Here is a 24,078-nt window from a genome sequence, read left to right on the forward strand (position 1 = left end):
ATCAAAGAAAAAAAGCAACCAGATCCAGTGATTTAACAAAGTACAAGACACATCTTCTTGTATTTGTAACACACTGTAGGAGCCTCACACAGCAAGAAGAAAATAGAAAGGGAATGAAATCTATTTAAAGGCGTCATAGTTGCCTCTTTCATGTCTAAGCCCCTTCCAGCTGTAAGAGATGCAAATGAATCTATACGAGATAAAGCTCATACTGCATAGTGGGCTGATGGTCTGCCTCAGCCTGTTGGTACTGCTGCTTTTAGGCTGTATCTTGTTGATTCTAGGCCCTGCTGGGACACCTTTTTTTCACAGCATCACTACATTTACAGACTCTTTATGAATTTAATTTATCATGACATGCTCTGAACATTGTAAGATTGCACATTGAAATTTGGCAAATACATGGGGCCTGTGTGAAAGTTTTGAAAGTAACTTCTGGTTTGCTTGTGGAAGCTGACTGTATTTTTTAAATTTTGTTTGCTTGTGGGCCTTGTCCACAAGTTTTGAAAGTTATTTATTAATTTCCAAATATTTGATATTCTGCTTTTTTCCAAGACAAGTCTCAAAGTAGATTACAATAAATTGGAATGGAGTAACAAGACAGTCCCAGAACCAGTGTCTTGAACAATAACTCTATTTGCACGCTAAGACAAGTGCTCATGGGTAGCGGGACTTGGTAATTTTAACAAACAGTACCAGAGCTTAGAAATTTTAACAAATAATGCAAAACTCAGTACCAGAACCATAACTCAAATGCCCTCCAAGACAAGTTTTCATGGCTAGTAGAACTTAATTATTTAACAAACATAGGCCTGGATTTATCAAAATGCACTAAATATTGCATGCGATAGCAAAAGGGCATGCTTTATGGTAATAGGCTGTTTATCACAAAGTGCACTATATTAGTGCTTTGCATAGGTATTAGCACAAACTGCAATAACTTTTTCACACTTTGTGATAAGTGCCAGATTTGTTGTATTTCCTACCTACAACCACTGGAGAGAGAGAGAGAGAGAGAGAGAGAGAGAGAGAGAGAGAACCTAGTTATAAGGCACTCATACTAGGCAGATATTTATACCTCTATAGGAGGCCCACCTAGCTACTCGAGGTAAGGTTTAGGTATTAGTGTAGGGGTTAGGGGCCACTTTGACATTCAGAGTGCAACGTACAAACAGAACAGTGCACTCTTGTGAAGATTTAATGACCTTCAGAGTGAGGAAACTCACCCAAAGATGAGATTTGTGCAATGTTCTCTCAACCTAGCTTGATGGACTCACATAAAGGGTAAGAGTTGGTGGGAGCTGGGGTGGAGGGGAGGAAAATAATCTAGCCCTCCACCCATGCATACCTGTCATGGAGGGCAAATAGAGCTGTTGCTCTACATTCTGTTTCCGACACTATACTTGTCAGTCCATTTAATATATTGTAATCTCACTATGGGGGTCATTTATCAAAGTGCTATATGGCGTTCACTCCAAAGGTCATCAAATCTTCACAAGAGAGCACTGCTCTGTTCGTATGTCGCACTCTGAATGTCAACCCTAACCCCTACACTAATACCTAAATCTCACCTCAAGTAGCTAGGTGGGCCTCCTATATAGGTGATGTTTTCACATGCGAAAACGCCTTAACGCATGTGAAAATGCCATATAGCACTTTGATAAATGACCCCCATAGTGAGATTACAATATATTAAATGGACTGACAAGTATAGTGTCGGAAACAGAATGTAGAGCAACAGCTCCATTTGCCCTCCATGACAGGTATGCATGGGTGGAGGGCTAGATTATTTTCCTCCCCTCCACCCCAGCTCCCACCAACTCTTACCCTTTATGCTAAATACACCTACTAACCCACTAATTAGAGGGTTGGACCCTGGCTGGTAGAGAAATAGAAAGATGTAATTTATATAAGTTTTAGTGAGAACAGAACACTTAAGTAAAGTTCAAGGGGAACTTAATTGGTAATTTCCTAGTAAATCAAGTAATTACTATGTTCTTTAGTAGCCAAGGCTACAGGATTCTTTATAGAGCACACTCTAGATAGATATAAAAACATATTTTATACACTAAAAGGGGATTTGGGATAATAACTGTGTAACCCTTAGCGGGGTTGATAATCCTGAGGGCACACAACTAATTTATTTCTTCAGGGGCTGCTCCAGCTAGCAATTCCAACCCATGCTTGACCCTTAATCCCTGGAGGGAATTCTTTTCATGGAAGTAAGCTCTCGCTTGGGGCCCAGACGATGTTAAAAGATTCCCAGTATGTGTATACTGTCTTGGTGCTTCCCATGAGGTGAGAGGCTGTAATAACTCAGACAGGGCCAGGTCTGTGTGTTAAAATAATAGTTTACTGATTGGTAATAATAAATTAAAGTCCATTGTCCAGAAGTATGAATTTACTTCTGAATGATGGTACATTAATGATTTTCCTCTGTAGGTTAGTGTCCTTTATTCAGACCTCTGGGTTGAGCACGTGATGATTTTAATTGTACTACATAAGAACATAAAAAATTGCCATGCTGGGTCAGACCAAGGATCCATCAAGCCCAGCATCCTGTTTCCAACACTGGCTAATCCAGGCCATAAGAAACCTGTCAAGTACCCAAACACTAAGTAGATCCCATGCTATTCTTTAACAGCCGGATTTTAAAAGGCCTGCGCGTGTAAAATCCGAGGTTTATGTGCATGGCTGGGCCTTGTGCGCGTTGTGCGAATTTTTAAAGAGGCCCGGCCATGCGCATAAACCCCAGTATGTGCACAAGTGCCGGGCCTCTTCAAAGGGATGGACTGGAGGCAGGGTCTGGGCAGGGGTGAGCCAGGAGCTTGGGATCTGAAGTAAGTTATAAAACAAAAACAAAAAAAGAAAGGTAGGTAGGGTTTAGAGGGTGGAGAGGAGAGGGGAATAGGGAGGGAGTTTAGGTAGGGGGGGTAGGGAAGTTCCCTCCCAGTCTCAACGCAAGTAATAGACTGTCTGAGCCCTAGGTGGGAAGGTTATTTGGCTAAGCATCAGGCCATTTTCTCTCCATCAAATACAATCATATCTCTGAGGCATCCCCCTTGAAAAGAGAGGAAGCACAGGATCGCTGATGTCCAAAGGCAGTTTGTACAAAATGGATGCACACACACTGCATGCTCTGGAGTATGCAAAGATATCGTAATGGAGGGACAGAAGCAGATTGTGATAAATTGCAGGAAGACCTTGTGAGACTGGAAAATTGGGCATCAAAATGGCAGATGAAATTTAATGTGGATAAGTGCAAGGTGTTGCATATAAGGAAAAATAACCCATGCCATTGTTACACAATGTTAGGTTCCATATTAGCTGCTACAACCCAAGAAAGAGATCTAGTGGATAACACATTGAAATCGTTAGTTCAGTGTGCTGCAGCAGTCAAAAAAGCAAACAGAATGTTGGGAATTATTAGAAAGGGAATGGTGAATAAAACGGAAAATGTCATAATGCCTCTGTATCGCTCCATGGTGAGACCCCACCTTGAATACTGTGTACAATTCTGGTCGCCGCATCTCAAAAAAGATATAGTTGTGATGGAGAAGGTACAGAGAAGGGCGACCAAAATGATAAAGGGAATGGAACAGCTCCCCTATGAGGAAAGACTAAAGAGGTTAGGACTTTTCAGCTTGGAGAAGAGACGGCTGAGGGGGTGATATGATAGAGGTGTTTAAAATCATGAGAGGTTTAGAACGGGTTAATGTGAATCAGTTATTTACTCTCAGATAATAGAAAGACTAGGGGGCACTCCATGAAGTTAGCATGTGGCACATTTAAAACTAATCTGAGAAAGTTCTTTTTCACTCAACGCACAATTAAGCTCTGGAATTTGTTGCCAGAGGATGTGGTTAGTGCAGTTAGTATAGCTATGTTTAAAAAAGGATTGGATAAGTTCTTGGAGAGAAGTCCATCACCTGTTATTAATTAAGTTGACAGCCACTGCTATTACTAGCAATAGTAACATGGAATAGACTTAGTTTTTGGGTACTTGCCAGGTTCTTATGGCCTGGATTGGCCACTGTTGGAAACAGGATGCTGGGCTTGTTGGACCCTTGGTCTTACCCAGTATGGCATGTTCTTATGTTCTTAGACAAGTTAACACAGCATATCACTCACCCAGTTGCACACACTGATACATATCTATTTGCCTATAGTTGGGTACAGACTTCCTCCTGCACTCAAGTAAACTAACACGCAAATATCATATGTGCACATACGTTTACCTGCATATTGGGTAGACAATTTTGTAAAAGGACCTTTCTGTGTGTAAAATACAGTTTTAACCACAGAAGTCCTTTCCTATGGAAACCATGTAATCAAATAAAGTGTTATTTTATGTTATGTTATGTATCGTTCATGGAAGGTACTGGATTGACTGCACTGTAAAAAGAAAACCTCAATTTATTCACAGAACAAATACAGCAAGACAGCAGAAGTACAGTGTTCTCATTTTGCCAAGCCAGTATATCCAAACTCTACTCGGGAGGGAGCTTAGTTAAGAGGATAATTCAGCATCCATAGTTTTGCATTCTTTGACCTATCATAGTAACATAGTAATGACAGCAGATAAAGACCAAATGGTCCATCTAATCTGCTCAGCACTTTGCTTTATGGTAAATAACTGCCACTCTGTGCAGGTTACCCCCATGCTTTCTGTGAAGAGTAGTAACTGCCGCTCCGTGTAGGTTACCTGCATGCAAAAACTGGAGCTAATTAGGGCAAAATTGTGATGATGGCTTTTAGTGACATGGACTAATGTCCACTAGACCTGGACTAAGACCATTAACTCTTTTCTCATACATAATCAAACAGCTTTTTAATGGCAATGATTTTCCATTACTATTGACCTAAACTGGATTTGAACCAGACAATTAGAGAAATTGACAGTCCAAGGACTCTCCCATATAATCTCCAGAATGTCTATTTTTCTATAAAACAAACCGGTAGCCGATCCAAGACGGCTGTCAGCAATGAAACACGTAGATGGATCGGTGTAAAAGATTTTTATTGAAGCTTGCCCGACTCTGGCTGAGTTTCGCTCAAAGAGCTGCCTCAGGGGCTAATAAAACATATAAAATGACACACATACATATAAAATTACAACCACAAATAAAATGTACATCTGACCTCTATAAATAATGTTCACAAAAAATATATAAATAATAAAACATATTAAAACATATAATACAACTATAAAAAAAAGTGAATCTTATTATCAATATTAAAACTAAACTGTGAAGGTCAAGCATTATATGTTGTGACATAATTATGCTGAATAATATTTGTATGTGTGTATACTAGTTACATAGGCATACACTTGAAATGAAGATATAATCTCAGTGGTGTGTACGTATAAATAAAAAATATGACAATACATGAGCACTAAAATAAATATATGTAAAAAAAGAGTATATTGTATAAATGATCTAGTGTAGAATAAAAGAAAATAGAATAAAATAGAATGGAATAAAATAAAATAAAAAAATAGATAAAGTAGATACCTTACAAGCCACATGAATTGGCTTAAAACAACGCGGAGTGAAATCAAGAGGAGCTTCCTTAGGTTTCAAAGCAGAGCTTTAAAGATATCAGTATTGTATACCTTCAAAAAGAGGCTGTTTACAAAGGTTGTATCTTTGTTTTTGTGCTTAGTGATCAATTACTGATTTATAATAGTTCCCAAAATTGGCTTGGTTGCTGATACAACCTTTGTAAACATCCTCTAAACAAATTCTGGTATATGCCAATATTTAGCATTAAAACCAAGCTGATTGAGATGAATAGCTATTACACTAGCTCACAAGACTCACAAAATCTTTATAGTCATATAAGCAATTATGTTTCAAAATTCTTTTAGATGCTACATCAGTTGAGATTTTATATATTTATTTAATAGTTCTTTTTACAAATATTAGTACAATAGTTCTTTGTTTTTTTGAAGGTATACAATACTGATATCTTTAAAGCTCTGCTTTGAAACCTAAGGAACCTCCTCTTGATTTCACTCCGTGTTGTTTTAAGCCAATTCATGTGGCTTGTAAGGTATCTACTTTATCTACTTTTTTATTTTTTTATTTTATTTTATTCTATTCTATTTTATTCTATTTTCTTTTATTCTACACTAGATCATTTATACAATATACTCTTTTTTTACATATATTTATTTTAGTGCTCATGTATTGTCATATTTTTTATTTATACGTACACACCACTGAGATTATATCTTCATTTCAAGTGTATGCCTATGTAACTACTATACACTCATACAAATATTATTCAGCATAATTATGTCACAACATATAATGCTTGACCTTCACAGTTTAGTTTTAATATTGATAATAAGATTCACTTTGTTTTATAGTTGTATTACATGTTTTAATATGTTTTATTATTTATATATTTTTTGTGAACATTATTTATAGAGGTCAGATGTACATTTTATTTGTGGTTGTAATTTTATATGTATGTGTGTCATTTTATATGTTTTATTAGCCCCTGAGGCAGCTCTTTGAGCGAAACTCGGCCAGAGTCGGGCAAGCTTCAATAAAAATCTTTTACACCGATCCATCTACGTGTTTCATATTTTTCTATAATACTCATTTAATCAAAATATGTACATTCAGCAATTAAACCACAGTTGCAAGAAAATTACTAGAAGCATGCTTAACACTGCAAATATCTCTTCCACAATATATTTTTATGTTCCAATAGCATACATTAAACAGAGGAAGAAAGGAATGCACACTTTATGAATCTGACTTTTCGCAGTCAGCATAGCATCGTATATTGGAAGCTGATAGACTTTGTCTACATGGGTATACTCTACTGCATGGCCTCTTTTGAGAAATAATCTTGATTTTGTGGGCATTGTCAATTAGAAAAGCACAGTAAAGTGAGAAATTATTAATCTTTCTCAGATTGTAAACATACTATAGTGAGGTAAATCTTACCATTTCCAGAGGGTAAACAGTCATTACAATGTACTCTCTAGAGACTCAAGCATTAGGTATAGAGTTTAACAATAACATTAATATTTTAAAATAATATTTTGTTTTAGTCAAACAAATGCCATGCATCTATTAGAGATTAGATCTATTCTAGATTTCAGTGAACCAGACTTTTTAGAATACTTTCTTTTTATTGAGTAAATGTAATTATTTGTAATAAAACATATGCTGGAACTCGCTTAGTACTTACTTTATCTATCGTGTCAAATATGTTTGCTGCTGCCCCACGACCAGAAGCAAATGCCTCCAAACAAGGAGAAGCTTGACCAAGATTTATTGCACCAACTAATACTCCAAAAAATACCTAAAAAATGTGAACAGAATAGATTGATTTTAATTTCTTGGATCTTTATGATGGACAGACAAATTAGAATGTATGGTCTTTTTCTACCGTCATGTTTCTAAGTTTCTAGGCTGATCACCTATATTTATTTATTTATTTATTTATTTATTTAGTGTTTTTATTATACCGGCATTCATGACTTGAGTCACATCATGTCGGTTTACATTTAACAGGGTGTGATATATACATATAACTAAAACATTCTAACAAGTGCATGGTAAGAAAATTGCAGTTACAATAAACAGGGAAGTGTACAACTGGGAGCAGAAGAAAGTAAAGAAGAAGGAGGTTAACTAAGAGCAAATTATTTAGAATGTTGCAAAACATTATACAGTGAAGTGGAGTTAATGTAGTGAAGGAAGATGTTAACACAGTGTTTGTTATGTCTGATAGTAACTGGCTGAATAGTAAGGATCAGTTGAGGTCTGGATAAGCTTTTTTTTATACTATATAATATACTATATATGACTATTACAATGTGAAAACAGATTGTAAGCAGCAAGAACCAATTTGTATCACTTTAGTTACAATTATGTAACCCTCCCTGGAAGGATACATAAAATATGAGAGGGTTTGGCACCTTGGTAGGGTTCTATCACAAATTTGGGTCAAGCAGATGGTGTAGTAGGCCTGGGCCCAAAGCCAATGCTGGGATTTTCATTTCCTTGGTTGAGCAAGGGACTTCACCACATGGATTTCCCCTCTATGAATCCCTTATGGTCACCAGCAACCCCCACCAAAACAATAAGTATGGACATATTCCAAAAAATATATTCAACCAAATGAACTTTTATTTTCTGGGGTTACCAGCAATTAGATGTTACAAGTTAACTTTGAATATCCAATTGGGTTTCAGACACTCAAAGGTTTTGACAGCCAAGTGGTTACAGTAATAGTCTGTTACATTTTCTCTTCCTAATTTTAACTCAATAAAAGAGTACCATATACAAGATTACCAGTACTCCCTTCTCCCAGTACTCCATGTCATACCTTACTAATGCCCTTCTACTCTTTTTCCAGATGCAAAAACAATTTCCTCTTACCACCTTAGTATCTCTTTTCTCTCCAGGTCAGCTCTAGTGGTACACCTTACAGCCTTGACAGGGGTCTCCCCCAGATCTCTCCACTCCAAGATTATGTCGGATCACCTACTTCTTTGGTCTTCCCCTGCTAGAGAGAACTTCTCCACTTCTTCTCTGGAATCCTGGATGAGTTTCCTTGGGCTATTTCCTCATGAGAAGAAAGACCTTCTAGCCTTGGGCCTTTCCCTTTGAGGGGAAAGCTCTATAGAGACCTCTCCCTTTGGAGGTGCACCCTGGGCTGCCTTTCTTTCAAAATAGGATCCCTTCAACTCTACTTGCTACACTTTGAACTCAGTATTTTATACTGTACAACTCTCTCTCTACAGGACCTCTCTCCCCATTCCTTATTTAAAATAGACTTTTACCATTAGATACTATTAAACATTCTTGCCACATTTCAGTTGATACAGATGCATCATTTATTTATTTATTTATTTATTTATTTATTTATTTATTTATTTATTTAAATTCTTTTACTATACGATAAGACAAGGTCTTATCGTACCGGTTTACAATAGAACAAAGGGAAACCAATTTACAACTATGTAGAAGGTAAAGTTACATTAAACAGGGAGCGAAAACATGGGAGATGAAGACAGGAAAGATATTAAATGATAACAACTGGAGAGTGATACAATAATAAACGAAAAAAACAATAGGGTAGCGAGGCATAAACAGATTGTTGAGCTCGGCTGGAGATTTATCCTAGGCGATTATTAACATAATATATCCTGTGGAAGGAGGAGACATGGGGAGGTAAGCAGAGGGGGGGGGGGGTGTCAGGGCAGGGACTAGAACGGGGGGGGGGGGAGGAGTTAGGGAAGAGGTCGGAGGGTGAGAGTCAATGTTGGTTGATAGAGGTTACTTCAACGGTAACGATAGTACCATGTAATTTTACCTTACATGGTACTATCTAGTGGCTATTAAGGATACCACACTCTCCATAACAGTGAACTAGCTGTACTCAAGTAGGGTTTAAATAGTCTCCTTCACCCAAGGGTGGTCTTAGTAATGAAAAAAGGCTCCTTCTTCTCATTTTTTCAAAAGGGAAACTTTGATAAAATAAGTAAAATAGAAAAAAACTGAAAGGAGCAGCTATAAAGGTAAAAAGAGTGCAAGAGGCATGGTCATTGTTAAAAAATACCATCTTAGAAGCACAGTCCAGATGTATTCCATACATTAAGAAAGGTGGAAAGAAGGCAATTTTATTTATTTATTTAAAGTCTTTTATATACAGATAGCCATTTGCATATCATCGGTTTACAAAGAACATTGCCCTTATAATATGAAGCATAACAGTTACATGCAACAAATTGGTAACATATAGGGGGAACATAAATAAGAGATATTTAAATCACTCAGATTATAAACTATGTATAATTTATCAGTTTACAAAGCACCTTGAGCTTATAATACGAAGCATCACTGATGCATGGAACAGGTTGGTAGCATATAGAGATAGCATAAAAAGAGGTAATTAAACCAAGCAGATTGTAAATTAGGTACAAGTATATAGACTACCGTATTTCCACGCATATAACCCGCGGGTAATGTGCGTTTTTACCTACCCCGCATGCCCCCCGCGGGGTATAAACGTGGGCGGGTTATCCAGAAAAAATTTTACAACCAATAAAGTTTCCCGACTCTGAATAGGCTGCAGCTGAGAGGAGTCCGTCCTATCCCTGCGCCCGGCCGCTTCCTGATTGGTCGCGTGTTAAATCTAGGCCGCAGGCGGGTGGGCGCTTGTTCCAGGCGGCGGCGGGGGCGGGTGGACGCGCGTTAGTTCGAGACGGCCGGCGGGTGGTCGCGTGTTAAATCTAGGCCGGGTCGCACAGGCGCGCATTCATTCACTGCCGGTGGGGGCAGCCCCCACCGGCAGTGAATGAATGCGCGCCGAAAGCAGCTTGTTCCAGGCGGCGGTGGCGGGTGGACGCGCGTTAGTTCGAGGCGGGTGGTCGCGTGTTAAATCTAGGCCGGGTCGCTCAAGGCAATCTAGGCCGGGTCGCTCAAGGCAGTCACATGCCGTGACGTCACGGCATGTGACTGCCTTGAGCATCGAATCGCAGGGGTCGCATTCATTCACTGCCGGTGGGGGCTGGGGCAGCCCCCACCGGCAGTGAATGAATTCATTCATCCAGGCGGAGGAGCCGGCTGCTTTCAGCTGCCGCTGCCGGCTGCTTTCGGCGCTCAAGGCAGTAGCGGCGAAAGCAGCCGGCTCCTCCGCCTGGATGAATGAATGCGACCCTTGCGATTCGATGCTCAAGGCAGTCACATGCCGTGACGTCACGGCATGTGACTGCCTTGAGCGACCCGGCCTAGATTGCCTTGAGCGACCCGGCCTAGATTTAACACGCGACCACCCGCCTCGAACTAACGCGCGTCCACCCGCCACCGCCGCCTGGAACAAGCTGCTTTCGGCGCGCATTCATTCACTGCCGGTGGGGGCTGCCCCCACCGGCAGTGAATGAATGCGCGCCTGTGCGACCCGGCCTAGATTTAACACGCGACCACCCGCCGGCCGTCTCGAACTAACGCGCGTCCACCCGCCCCCGCCTGGAACAAGCGCCCACCCGCCCGCGGCCTAGATTTAACACGCGACCACCCGGCTCCCGCCGCCCGCCTGGACCCACGCGGCCCTCCGACAGGTATTTAAAAATTTATTTTTTTTTTGAATTGCGGGTTATATGAGGAGGCGGGGTATATTAAAACTTTTTTTCATAAATCTTGAAAACCTGCGGGTTATGTGTGTGGGCGGGTTATATACGTGGGCGGGTTATTGTCGTGGAAATACGGTAGTCATGTTGGGGGGCCAGGGATATAATCTAATTAAAAGCTAATTACATGAAGGTAGGGAGGTGGAAGTGAAAGATTAACATATAAGAAAAGAATGACATGGATTCGCTGGGGGGGGAATAGGGAGGGGGTGTTAGTCGAAGGCTTGTTTGAAGAGCCATGTTTTAAATTTTTTTTTAATTTCTGTGTGCATGGCTCTATGCGGAGGTCAGGGGGCATTGTGTTCCACATTGAAGGACCTGCTATGGAGAATGCTCAGTCCCTTGTAGAGGAGAGGTGTGTGAGTTTGGGAGAGTGTATATATAGGGTTCCTTGGAAAGCTGATCTGGTGGGTCTGTTAGAATTATGAAAGCGGGGAGAGTCATGTAGCCATTGTATGTTTTCATTGAAGAGAGTCTTAAGTATGAGGGATAGGATTTTTGTTTTGAATTCTCGAGGCAATTGAGAGCCAATGGAGGTCTCTTAGAATGGGGGTAATGTGGTCTTTCTTGCATGTATTCATGAGAATTCTAGCTGTGGCATTCTGTAATCTGTAGCAGTTGTTGGGGCTTGATGGATGAGGTAGGGAGACCAAGGAGGAGGGAGTTACAATAGTCAATTTTGGAGAAAATGATGGTTTGAAGAACAGTTCAAAAATCGGAGATATGACGGAGAGGTCTCATTTTCTTTAGTACATGTAGTTTGAAATAGCATTCTTTTAAGATGGATTTAATGAAAGGTTTCAAGTTCAATTGATTGTCAATAAGAACATAAGAACATAAGAAATTGCCATGCTGGGTCAGACCAAGGGTCCATCAAGCCCAGCATCCTGTTTCCAACAGAGGCCAAAACCAGGCCACAAGAACCTGGCAATTACCCAAACACTAAGAAGATCCCATGCTACTGATGCAATTAATAGCAGTGGCTATTCCCTAAGTATAATTGATTAATAGCCATTAATAGACTTCTCCTCCAAGAACTTATCCAAACCTTTTTTGAACCTAGCTACACTAACTGCACTAACCACATCTTCTGGCAACAAATTCCAAAGCTTTATTGTGCGTTGAGTGAAAAAGAATTTTCTCCGATTAGTCTTAAATGTGCTACTTGCTAACTTCATGGAATGCCCCCTAGTCCTTCTATTATTCGAAAGAGAAAATAACCGAGTCACATCTACTCGTTCAAGACCTCTCATGATCTTAAAGACCTCTATCATATCCCCCCTCAGCCGTCTCTTCTCCAAGCTGAACAGCTCTAACCTCTTCAGCCTTTCCTCATAGAGAAGCTGTTCCATCCCCTTTATCATTTTGGTTGCCCTTCTTTGTACCTTCTCCATCGCAACTATATCTTTTTTGAGATGCGGCGACCAGAATTGTACACAGTATTCAAGGTGTGGTCTCACCATGGAGCGATATAGAAGCATTATGACATTTTCCGTTCTATTAACCATTCCCTTCTTAATAATTCCTAACATTCTATTTGCTTTTTTGACTGCTGCAGCACACTGAGCCGACGATTTTAAAGTATTATCCACTATGATGCCTAGATCTTTTTCCTGGGTGGTAGCTCCTAATATGGAACCTAACATCGTGTAACTACAGCAATGGTTATTTTTCCATATATGCAACACCTTGCACTTATCCACATTAAATTTCATCTGCCATTTGGATGCCCAATCTTCAAGTCTTGCAAGGTCCTCCTGTAATGTATCACAGTCTGCTTGTGATTTAACTACTCTGAATAATTTTGTATCATCTGCAAATTTGATAACCTCACTCGTTGTATTCCTTTCCAGATCATTTATATATATATATTGAAAAGCACCAGTCCAAGTACAGATCCCTGAGTCACTCCACTGTTTACCCTTTTCCACTGAGAAAATTGACCATTTAATCCTACTCTCTGTTTCCTGTCTTTTAACCAGCTTGTAATCCACGAAAGGACTTCGCCTCCTATCCCATGACTTTTTAGTTTTCGTAGAAGCCTCTCATGAGGGACTTTGTCAAACGCCTTCTGAAAATCCAAATACACTACATCTACCGGTTCACCTTTATCCACATGTTTATTAACCACTTCAAAAAAATGAAGCAGATTTGTTAGGCAAGACTTCCCTTGGGTAAATCCATTTTGGCTATGTTCCATTAAATCATGTCTTTCTATATGCTCTACGATTTTGATCTTGAGAATAGTTTCCACTATTTTTCCTGGCACTGAAGTCAGGCTCACTGGTCTAAAGTAATAGTAATGCCTAGGTTATGTGCGTGTAAGGAGATGGGTTTGAGGGGGAGTGAGGAGTTGGGGTAAGTGTTGTTGTTTGGGGATATGATGAGGAGTTCTGTTTTGGCAGGGTTAAGTGCAAGGTTCATGTTTGTGAGGAGATGGTTGATGGTGGTGAGTCAATTGTCCCATGTCTTTAGGGCCTTAAGTAAAGAGTCAGTAAAGGGGATAAGTATTTGGTCATCGTCCGCGTATATGTAGTGGGTGATGTTAGTAGTTTGCAGAGAGGTAACATATAGATGTTGAAGAGGGTAGAGGAAAGAGAGGAGCCTTGGGGAACACCACAGGTAATGTTAATAGGCTCAGATTCATCTTTACCCAGCTTGACCTTGACGTGTCTGTTTTCAAGGTAGGATTTAAGCCAGAGAAGTGCTGTTCCTGTTATACCAATGTCATTTTAAAAGAGTTTTGTGGCTATCAACCTTCACTCCTTTGCCAATTTTAAAAGAGTTTTGTGGCTATCAACCTTCACTCCTTTGCCAACCTTCACTCCTTTGGCAATGCTTGACATATCATCGGCGAAAGCCGATGATATGTCAAGCATTGCCAGGAAATAAGAGTGACCTTTATCCATTCCTTTAAGTATGTTGTTGGTAAGTGATATTAGGAGTGTTTCTGTACTGAGGTATTTACAGAAGCCAAATTGAGATGGGGAAAGGATCTTGTGATCATCAAGGTATTCATAGAGATGGATATTGACTATTTTTTCTTTTATTTTGGCAAGGAAAGTCAGGTTTGAGATGGGTCTAAAATTGGAGAGATCGGTGGGATCGAGGTTTGGTTTTTTGAGTATAGGTTTGACAACTGCCTGTTTTAAGGTGGAGGGGACATTACCTTGTGCAAGGGAACAATTGATTATTGCAGAGATAGGTTTTGCTATTATGTTGGGTATAGATAGTAGGAGTTTGGTTGGGATGGTGTCAGAAGGATGAGAGGAGGGTTTGGCTTTCTTTAAAAGGGTTTCTATTTCAGTAGACAAGGTTGCTTCAAAGGAGTGAAGGTTGATGGTCATGTTTATGGGGGGAATAATGATGTTGGAGGTGTCGGTGGGAAATTTAGCTGTAATGGAAGAGATTTTGTTTTGAAAGAAATGTGCAAGGTCATTACATTTGCTTTTGGAGCTGGCGTCTGAAAAGTGTGTAGAGGAAAAGGGGAGGTGAAAGAAGCTATTTTAGCCAACAGATTTTCATTGAAAAATTGGAAGAAGGATCCAACAGAAGAAAATAGGATAATGTATAAGCTTTGGCAAGTTAAATGTAAGACATTGATAAGACAGGCTAAGAGAGAATTTGAAAAGAAGTTAGCTGTAGAGGCAAAAAACTTTAAAAATATATCCGAAGCAGAAAGCCTGTGAGGGAGTCAGTTGGACTGTTAGATGATCGAGGGGTTAAAGGGGTACTTAGAGAAGATAAGGCCATCGTGGAAAGATTAAATGATTTCTTTGCTTCGGTGTTTACTGAAGAGGATGTTGGGGAGGTACCCATACCAGAGAAGATTTTCATGGGTAATGATTCAGATGGACTGAACCAAATCACGGTAAACCTAGAAGGTGTGATAGGCCTGATTGACAAACTGAAGATTAGCAAATCACCTGGACCAGATGGTATACACCCCAGAGTTCTGAAGGAACTCAAAAATGAAATTTCAGACCTATTAGTAAAAATTTGTAACCTGTCATTCAAATCATCCATTGTACCTGAAGAATGGAGGATAGCTAATGTAACCCCAATATTTAAAAAGAACAGTTTGAAAATTGGAGATATGACGGAGAGGGCTCCAGGAGCGATCTGGGAAACTACAGACCGGTTAGCCTGACTTCAGTGCCAGGAAAAATAGTGGAAAGTGTTCTAAATATCAAAATCACAGAAAATATAGAAAGACATGGTTTAATGGAACAAAATCAGCATGGCTTTACCCAAGGCAAGTCTTGCCTCACAAATCTGCTTCACTTTTTTGAAGGAGTTAATAAACATGTGGATATAGGTGAACCGGTAGATGTAGTGTACTTGGATTTGCAGAAGGCGCTTGACAACGTTCCTCATGAGAGGCTTCTAGGAAAAGTAAAAAGTCATGGGATAGGTGGTGATGTCCTTTCATGGATTACAAACTGACTAAAAGACAGGAAACAGAGAGTAGGATTAAATGGACAATTTTCTCAGTGGACGGGAGTGGGCAGTGGAGTGCCTCAGGGATCTGCATGGTAGGGATGTGCATTCGTTTCATCCATTTCATCCATTTCCTATACAAGCATGTAATATGAAATGTATGAAACATATGAAACAAATACACATCTAATTGACATGTAATGGGAAATGTATGAAATGAATTAAACGATTGAAACAAATGCACATCCCTACTGTATTGGGACCCTTACTTTTCAATATATTTATAAATGATCTGGAAAGAAATACGAGTGAGGTAATCAAATTTGCAGATGATACAAAATTGTTCAAAGTAGTTAAATCACAAGCAGATTGTAATAAATTGTAGGATGACCTTGTGTGACTGGAAAATTGGACATCAAAATGGCAGATGAAATTTAATGTGGATAAGTGCAAGGTGATGCATATAGGGAAAAATAACCCATGCTATAGTTACAGAATGTTAGGTTCCAATTAGATGCTACCACCCAAGAAAGATCTAGGTGTCATAGTGGATAACACATTGAAATTGTCAGTTCAGTGTGCTGCAACAGACAAAAATGCAAACAGAATTTTGGGAATTATTAGAAAGGGAATGGTGAATAAAACGAAAATGTCATAATGCCTCTGTATCGCTCCATGGTGAGACCGCACCTTGAATACTGTGTACAATTCTGGTCGCCGCATCTCAAAACAGATATAGTTGCGATGGAGAAGGTACAGAGAAGGGTGACCAAAATGATAAGGGGAATGGAACAGCTCCCCTATGAGGAAAGACTAATGAGGTTAGGACTTTTTAGCTTGGAGGAGAGGTGGCTGAGGGGGGATATGATACAGGTGTTTAAAATCATGAGAGGTCTAGAACAGGTAGATGTGAATCGGTTATTTACTCTTTCAGATAATAGAAAGACTAGGGGGCACTCCTTGAAGTTAGCATGTGATACATTTAAAAATAATCAGAGAAAGTTCTTTATGTAAGAACATAAGAAATTGCCATGCTGGGTCAGACCAAGGGTCCATCAAGCCCAGCATCCTGTTTCCAACAGAGGCCAATCCAGGCCACAAGAACCTGGCAATTACCCAAACAATAAGATCCCATGCTACTGATGCAATTAATAGCAGTGGCTATTCCCTCAGGCGTAGATTTTCAAAGGGGTATGCACGTAAGATACGCGCGTACCCCCCGAAAACCTACCCCAAACCCCCCTTGCGCGTGCTGAGCCTATTTTGCATAGGCTTGGTGGTGCGCACAAGTCCCGGGACACGCGTAAGTCCCGGGGCTTTGCAAAGGGGGTGTGTCGGGGCGTGTTGGGTGGGCGGCATTAATTTCAGGGCGGGGCGGGAGGCGTGTTGGGGCGTGACGCTGGCCGGGGGGCGTGGTCGAGGCCTACGGACCAGCCCCCGGGTTGCGTGATGGGGCGCCAGCAGCCCGCTGGAGCGCGCAGATTTACACCTGCTTTCGGCCTCGGAGGGTACAGATTTACACCTGCTTTCAGCCTTGGAGGGAACAGGCAGCGCGCGCCGGGCTCGGTGTGAGCAGGTTGCACAAATGTGCACCCCCTTGCACGCGCCGACCCCGGATTTTATAAGATACGCGCGGCTACGCACGTATCTTATAAAATCCAGCGTACTTTTGTTTGCGCCTGGTGCACGAACAAAAGTACACGCACGCATAAATTTATAAAATCTACCCTGCAAACCATCCTGATGAGCTATCCCCTGCATATTTTTAGTTTAATTTCTATCTCAATGTTTTATGATTATGCTACTTAATTAATCTATGATTTTATCTCTCTTAACAGCTAATTTATTCTTTTACCCTATATAGTTTTTAGCTGTTACTATTTATGATCATTGTATTTCTAATCTATTTATCATGTGTGAACCGATGTGAAGGCTTGTCTGATGTGTCGGTATATAAAAACCCAATAAACTAAACTACCCCTAAGTAAACTTGATTAATAGCCGTTAATGGACTTCTCTTCCAAGAACTTTTACAAACCCAGCTACACTAAGGGCCTCATTTACCAATATCGCATTGGTAACGCATGTCCCATGCAAATGATGCTTTTTTTGTGCAGTGGGGAAACATCGCGTGCGGTGATGTTTTCACGATTTCCGCAAATCATGAAATATCTTTGCGGTAAAACCAACCAAAGAATCATTGCACTGCACAAATGTGTCTGGACTGCAAGCAACATATTGTATGAAACTCAGCAATTGTCTCACACCTCTGTTTAGAGAGCAGGCAGGCATTTGAGAGAGAGAGAGAGAGAGAGAGAGAGAGAGAGAGAGAGAGAGAGAGAGAGAGAGAGAGAGAGAGAGAGAGAGAGAGAGACTGGCCATAATGGCATGTCCCATACATAGGTATTTGTATCCCTAGGATAGGCCCACCTAGTACCTCGAGGTGGGGATTAGGTATGAGCGTAGGGGGTTGGGGGCCACTTTCACATTCAACATGAGACATACGAACAGAACAGTGGTCTCTTGTGAAGATTTGCTGGCCTTTGGAGTGAGGAAACTCACTCAAAGATGAGATTTGGGCAAGGGTCTCGCAACCTAGCTTGATGTTACCCAGGTAGAGAGTCCATCAAGCTAGGTTGAGAGACCCTTGCCCAAATCTCATCTTTGAGTGAGTTTCCTCACTCCGAAGGTCATCAAATCTTCACAAGAGACCACTGTTCTGTTCGTATGTCTCATGTTGAATGTGAAAGTGGCCCCCAACCCCCTACGCTCATACCTAATCCCCACCCCCAACCCCCTACGCTCATACCTAATCCCCACCTCGAGGTACTAGGTGGGCCTACCATGGGGATACAAATACCTGTCTAGGGAGTAGGATCTATAGCAAGTCTCTCTCTCTCTCTCTCTCTCTCTCTCTCTCTCTCTCTCTCTCTCTCTCTCTCTCTCTCTCTCTCTCTCTCTCTCTCTCTCTCCTGCAGTAACACCTTGGAAAATGACCCCTAACTCCTCTGGCACCAAATTCCAGAGCTTTATTGTGAATTGAGTGAAAAAGACTTTTCTCCAATTAGTCTTAAATGTGCTACTTGCTAACTTCATGGAATGCCCCCTAGTCCTTCTATTATTCGAAAGTGTAAATAACTGAGTCACATCTACTCTTTCAAGACCTCTATCATATCCCCCCTCAGCCGTCTTTTCTCCAAGCTGAACAGCCCTAACCTCTTCAGCCTTTCCTCATAGGGGAGCTGTTCCATCTCCTTTATCATTTTGGTTACCCTTCTCTGTACCTACCAAAATGATAAAGGGGATGGAACAACACAATTAAACTCTGGAATTTGTTGCCAGAGGATGTGGTTAGTGCAGTTAGTGTAGCTGTGTTTAAAAAAGGGTTGGATAAGTTCGTGGAGAAGTCCATTACCTGCTATTAATTAAGTTGACTTAGAAAATAGCCACTGCTATTACTAGCAACAGTAACATGGAGTAGACTTAGTGTTTGGGTACTTGCCAGGTTCTTATGGCCTGGATTGGCCACTGTTGGAAACAGGATGCTGGGCTTGATGGACCCTTGGTCTGACCCAGTATGACATGATCTTATGTTCTTAAATAACTGTAAATAATTTGATGACTCAACTCCTAGCCATAAGAAAATAGTGAATTGCATCTTTAAGGATGGGTTATTTCCTGTTTTTCCAGTCTGGCTAGCTGGAGCATTTTTGGATTAAGAGCCAGTGGAAACTGGAGTCTAATTCATATTCATTTAGCAGTGAGTCAGCAACAAATTATTGTAGCTTGTCATAGCTGAAGTTCCTGAACAAGATTTGCTGTCATTTGGCTTGTCCAAAAAAAAACCCTTCCCCTCCCCCCTTACATAATAATGCCCAGGCTAAATGCAACGATAGTTCAACAAAGTGACGTGACTAAGAATAAGATGAGAATTACAAATTAGTATGTAAAACTAATACTGTGTAAAAGATCAATATATCTGCTATCAAAACCTGGAAACAGGCCAGGATAAAAAGTGTTACCTGCAAAAGATTACCAGGTGAATATTCTGCTTCGTCAATGACTAGTTTGGATCCATACCAAAAAGCTAATGCGTAACAAAGGAAGATGATCAACCACATATAGCCAGTGAACAATCCCATTATTATGCCTTTTCTGATCCCCCAGCGCTGAGCAAACAGTAAATTTTTTTCATATCTGTGAAGACAAATAATGTTAGAAACAGATGGCAAGTAGAATAGTAGACAAAGGGAAAGAGCAGCTCAATAAGACCGCTATAGAGAGTAAAAATTTAATGAATCATTTACATAAAATTCTTTATTAAAGTTTAAATGCAGCAGTGCTAGTTAGATTGCTTGCTATGTCAACTTGCTGTTCCCTGACTCTATTTCTACCACTTTTGATCTTACTCCTGCTTCTCCTTTGTTTTTGTTTCATATTTAATATTATTTATGTTTATTGGCACATGTTTTATAATGAAAGGTGCACATGTTTTATTACATTGCACCCTTTTAAAAGTGCCGTTCCCTGAGTCCATGCTTCAGTTTTGTTCTTTATCAGGTTCTACAAAAAAAATCAGTGTAACTCCAACAATTAGCATAAAAGCTTGAAGCTATGGAAACAAGGACTTCTGTTCCCTACCTTTATAGAGATATTTATTAAAGGTATTTATGTTTTGCCTATAGCAAGAGTGTGCTAATATTGTTGGAAACGGGAAATAGCTGAAAATATTTAAATGGTGAGCAAAAACAACCAGACAAAGCCCTTCAGAAAATTGAAACTAAAACCCGATTGATATACAGTGATTTATACTTACTGTTGAATGTTATCTATAGAAAAATAGATTATTTTATTCCTGACTGCACTGCAGTTGGTTGAAGGGAATATACTAAGTGCTGCTGCAGGGAAGACAACCCAAGCTGTGTGAGAAAGTCTGGCTGGACGAACCTTTTCACTTCTTTCTTTTCCCCACTGAAAGCAGCGACGGTTCTGATGGATGAGAGCACCTCATCTGCAACGGCCCCAGCTTTAGCATAGGCTTGCAGCTCTTTGCCCGTAAGTTTTGCTACAGCCTAAGAAGCAAATACACCATCAGTGTCAAGCACATTGTTTGGCATCATTACCAGGGAGATCACAAGCAGAATAAATCCAGGTGAGCAAGAAACTGCAGCAAAGACCACGTGAAATAATCGGGACACTGGCATTCATTGTTCATGAATATTTCCAAATATTTTAGTTAAGGAAATGAAATCCCAAATGTCTGACTATGAGTCCATCAACAGACGTAAAGAAATACAATAGCATATATCGAAATACAAGCAAAGCCATCAGCAGGTTAGCACACCTCTCTACACTCTCCCCGTGTGAGGTGGACTATGAACTGGAAATCGGAGAAGATGTCGCCTGACAGAAGAAGCAGGCTTTACTCTCTGCCAGCGACGTGGGCTCAGACTCAGGAGATGGAGGAGATGATGCCCAAGCAGCAGATCAGTGCTCTCTATGCTCAGAATTGAAAGTATAAGACATGATGTCCAGGGAGTGAAGCAGGGCTTCTCCCTACACTCCCAGTGGTGCCTGCAGCTCTGAGACCTGATAGATAGGTGGGGGGGAGAGAATCTGCAGTATCTGCCCCACTCACACATCAAATAACAGTCTTGATGCGTTAGAACATTCAGACCATATATCTACATAAAAGAAGATTATTTTATTTTTTTCTGACTGCACTGCAATTGGTTAATGTGAATTTACTAAGTGCTGCTTCAGGGAAGGAAGCCAAAACTGTGTGTTAAGGTTTGGCTGGACAAAACTTTTCCACTTCTTTCCTTTCCTCCCCCCAAAACAAATGCATTTCATAACAAGAATACCCATACGGCTATCCTTTAGAATGCACAACTCACAAAATAAAACGTACTAACTTGCATCAACTCTATATCCAAATATAGCGAAATCCACTAGCACATGCCACTGGCCCCTTTCTAGATGACTTCTTTTTGGTATTTTAGAAATATGAAGCTATGAATCCACATATAGCCAACCATGCTACTTAAATTCTCTGAGCTACAGGGGACAATTTTCAAGCTTCTTGTCTAGGAGCATACTTTCCTTCTGAAAACCAGCCACGAGTATAGAATGTTTATTTATTTATTTATTTTAACATTTTCATATACCGATAGCCGTTTACACATCGTACCGGTTTACATGGAACAAAGTGGAATGGCCACAAAAGGGTGTATCCTTTACATACCAGTGAATACCAGAATACCAGTGAACTTTACCACCACCTTGTTGAGCTTGGGTTTAGGAAAGTGAGAAATCAACTCTAAAAAATCCAAATTCAGTCCAAGTAAAATTTCAATGGAAAGTAGTGCATCAGTTTGAAAATATAATTTATGTGCATTATTTTCCTGTCCATCCAAAATATACCCTGGAAAATGTTTCCCCTTCATGTGGCTGAATGCATGCATATTGTGGAAGAGCAGGCATACTTTTAGCTATTTAGGTCCTGCTTTTCAAATCTATGTATGCAAATAAAACACATTTTCCTCCATGTGAATGGCTGTTATAAAATTACCTGGGGCTCCGGCTGTGTAAAACTATGGTATAACCTGATTGTGCACATACGCTTCCGTGCACCGGAGAGAGGCATTTAGTGAGGGAAAGGGGAGTAGCACACATATCATTTTATATTTTTAAAAGTATGCACGTAAATTAATCTGCACAAATTATGCCCTCGATCGAGCAGGCATAACTTTGTGGTGGTGAGTTTATATGCATATTAGACCACCCACTCAGGAATTTTCCAAGCAAACTTTTCAAAATTCAGGGTAAAGTCTGCATGTAAAAGGTACACGTAGTCCTTACTTCTACTCACATAGTTATACAATTACCCTCTTAGTAGGTGAGCAATTTTCAGATATCCAGTTTACTCAAGTAAATCACTATTAACACATATAAATGGCTTTGAAAATTGCCTTCCCTATGTATTATTACTTTAACTAGAGCTAGATATGGAAAAGTAAAAAAAAAAAATCCCTTACCAGAGCCATTAGCGCTGCCCCAATCCCAATAAGAGGACTGACAGCAATAATAACCAGGGTCATTTTCCAGCCATTAACAAATCCCAGTAGGAAACCAGATATAAAGGTAGTGAAGCGCTGAATAAAGATTCCTACTTGATCAGCAATGGCATCGTTAATTTTATTTATGTCACTGTAAAAGCAAGAAATGTTCTAACGTCAAAAGATAGTTTTGGAAATCAGTCATAAAAATGCAGAATATGATGGCAGATAAGGACAGCAAGCAGGGCCAGATTAAGACATGCTGAGACCCAAAGTTAGGTCAAGTTTAAGAGGCCATAGCATTACCATAAAAAAAAAAAAGTTAAACTTGAAATTTAGTAAGATTTTTGTATCTCATAATCTAAGCCCTAAGCTATAGCTTTGGTACCTTGTATCAAAATCTGGCACTGATTGCAAGGCTTATCTAGTTTGCCCAATTTAATTCTGTTGCATTGTCATAGACCCCAGCTGATCTCTGGCTTTCCACTCACTTCTTTGCAACTAAGGATCCTCTGTGCTAATCTTGTACCCTCTTGAATTCTTGCCTCCTGCCATCTCCCCCCGGAGGGCATTCCATGTTTTTGACACTTTTTCCCATGAACAAATATTTTCTAACGTTTCTCCTGCACCTACCCCCTTGAGCCATGTTGGTGGGCAAAACTAAGATTTGCTATTTTTTTTTCATCTACATTTTTGCTTATAGTATTAATATTTTACTCTTCAGTTGTCATTTCATTTGGTGTATTTGAACTGCAGGATGAGTTATCACAACTCCTCTGCCTTCAAGTTGAATTTCAAGTTGCTCCCAATGAAACATTTATGTTTCCCAAATATTTCCGGGGTATTTCAGTGCTGTTCATGTAATAAAACTGCAGCTAATTGATTTACAAGAAGCTTGCCTAATTTTCAGATTGAAGAGGGATGAGCTGGGGTCAGCGCTCCATTGGGTGTACAAAGTACATCCACTTACTCTGACATTCGTGAATTCAGCTCGCCCACTGAATTACAGTCAAACCAGCCAATATCCATTCTCATGACCTTTCCAAAGTAAGCTTTCCTGAGTTTCTGAATTTGGCGAGCTGCAGCAGTTATCCAGAAACAGATCTGTGAAAAGAGTTGCGTGATGCGGAGTTAGCAATTAAGTACTTCAGTACTGTTGGGATCCAGACACAGCTACAGATTGATGCATAGTGAAAGTAAACACAGAGTTGTCCATTGAAACCATGAAAATCAGATCATTAACAGCACACGGTGCCTTCATAAACAAACAACAGGCCCATGGATCTCTCTCTTACACCTACAAAACCAACACATAGATGACTGATTTTACGTATGACCAAAATCTATAAAACAGCTACAAGACTGATTCCTAGTAAAGAAATAAATCTCATGAATATTCATGGCCCAATATCCTGTAAA

At 40.2% G+C, this 24,078-nt stretch overlaps 1 protein-coding gene across 2 annotated transcripts in view; it reads right to left on the reverse strand.

The window, feature by feature from the left end:
• The window catches only part of ABCB11 (ATP binding cassette subfamily B member 11), a 152,530-nt gene that overhangs the window by 64,522 nt on the left and 63,930 nt on the right, over nucleotides 1–24,078 (reverse strand). For both annotated transcript variants that reach the window (XM_029605677.1, XM_029605676.1), the window contains exons 8-12: nucleotides 23,630–23,763; nucleotides 22,639–22,810; nucleotides 20,549–20,673; nucleotides 19,624–19,798; nucleotides 7,213–7,326 (exon numbers count right to left, since the gene is read on the reverse strand). In XM_029605677.1, coding sequence (XP_029461537.1) covers nucleotides 7,213–7,326; nucleotides 19,624–19,798; nucleotides 20,549–20,673; nucleotides 22,639–22,810; nucleotides 23,630–23,763 — 720 coding nt within the window. The remainder of the gene's footprint in view (nucleotides 1–7,212; nucleotides 7,327–19,623; nucleotides 19,799–20,548; nucleotides 20,674–22,638; nucleotides 22,811–23,629; nucleotides 23,764–24,078) is intronic.

This window comes from Rhinatrema bivittatum, chromosome 6 (assembly GCF_901001135.1).
Source record: "Rhinatrema bivittatum chromosome 6, aRhiBiv1.1, whole genome shotgun sequence".
Taxonomy (NCBI): Eukaryota; Metazoa; Chordata; class Amphibia; order Gymnophiona; family Rhinatrematidae; genus Rhinatrema; species Rhinatrema bivittatum.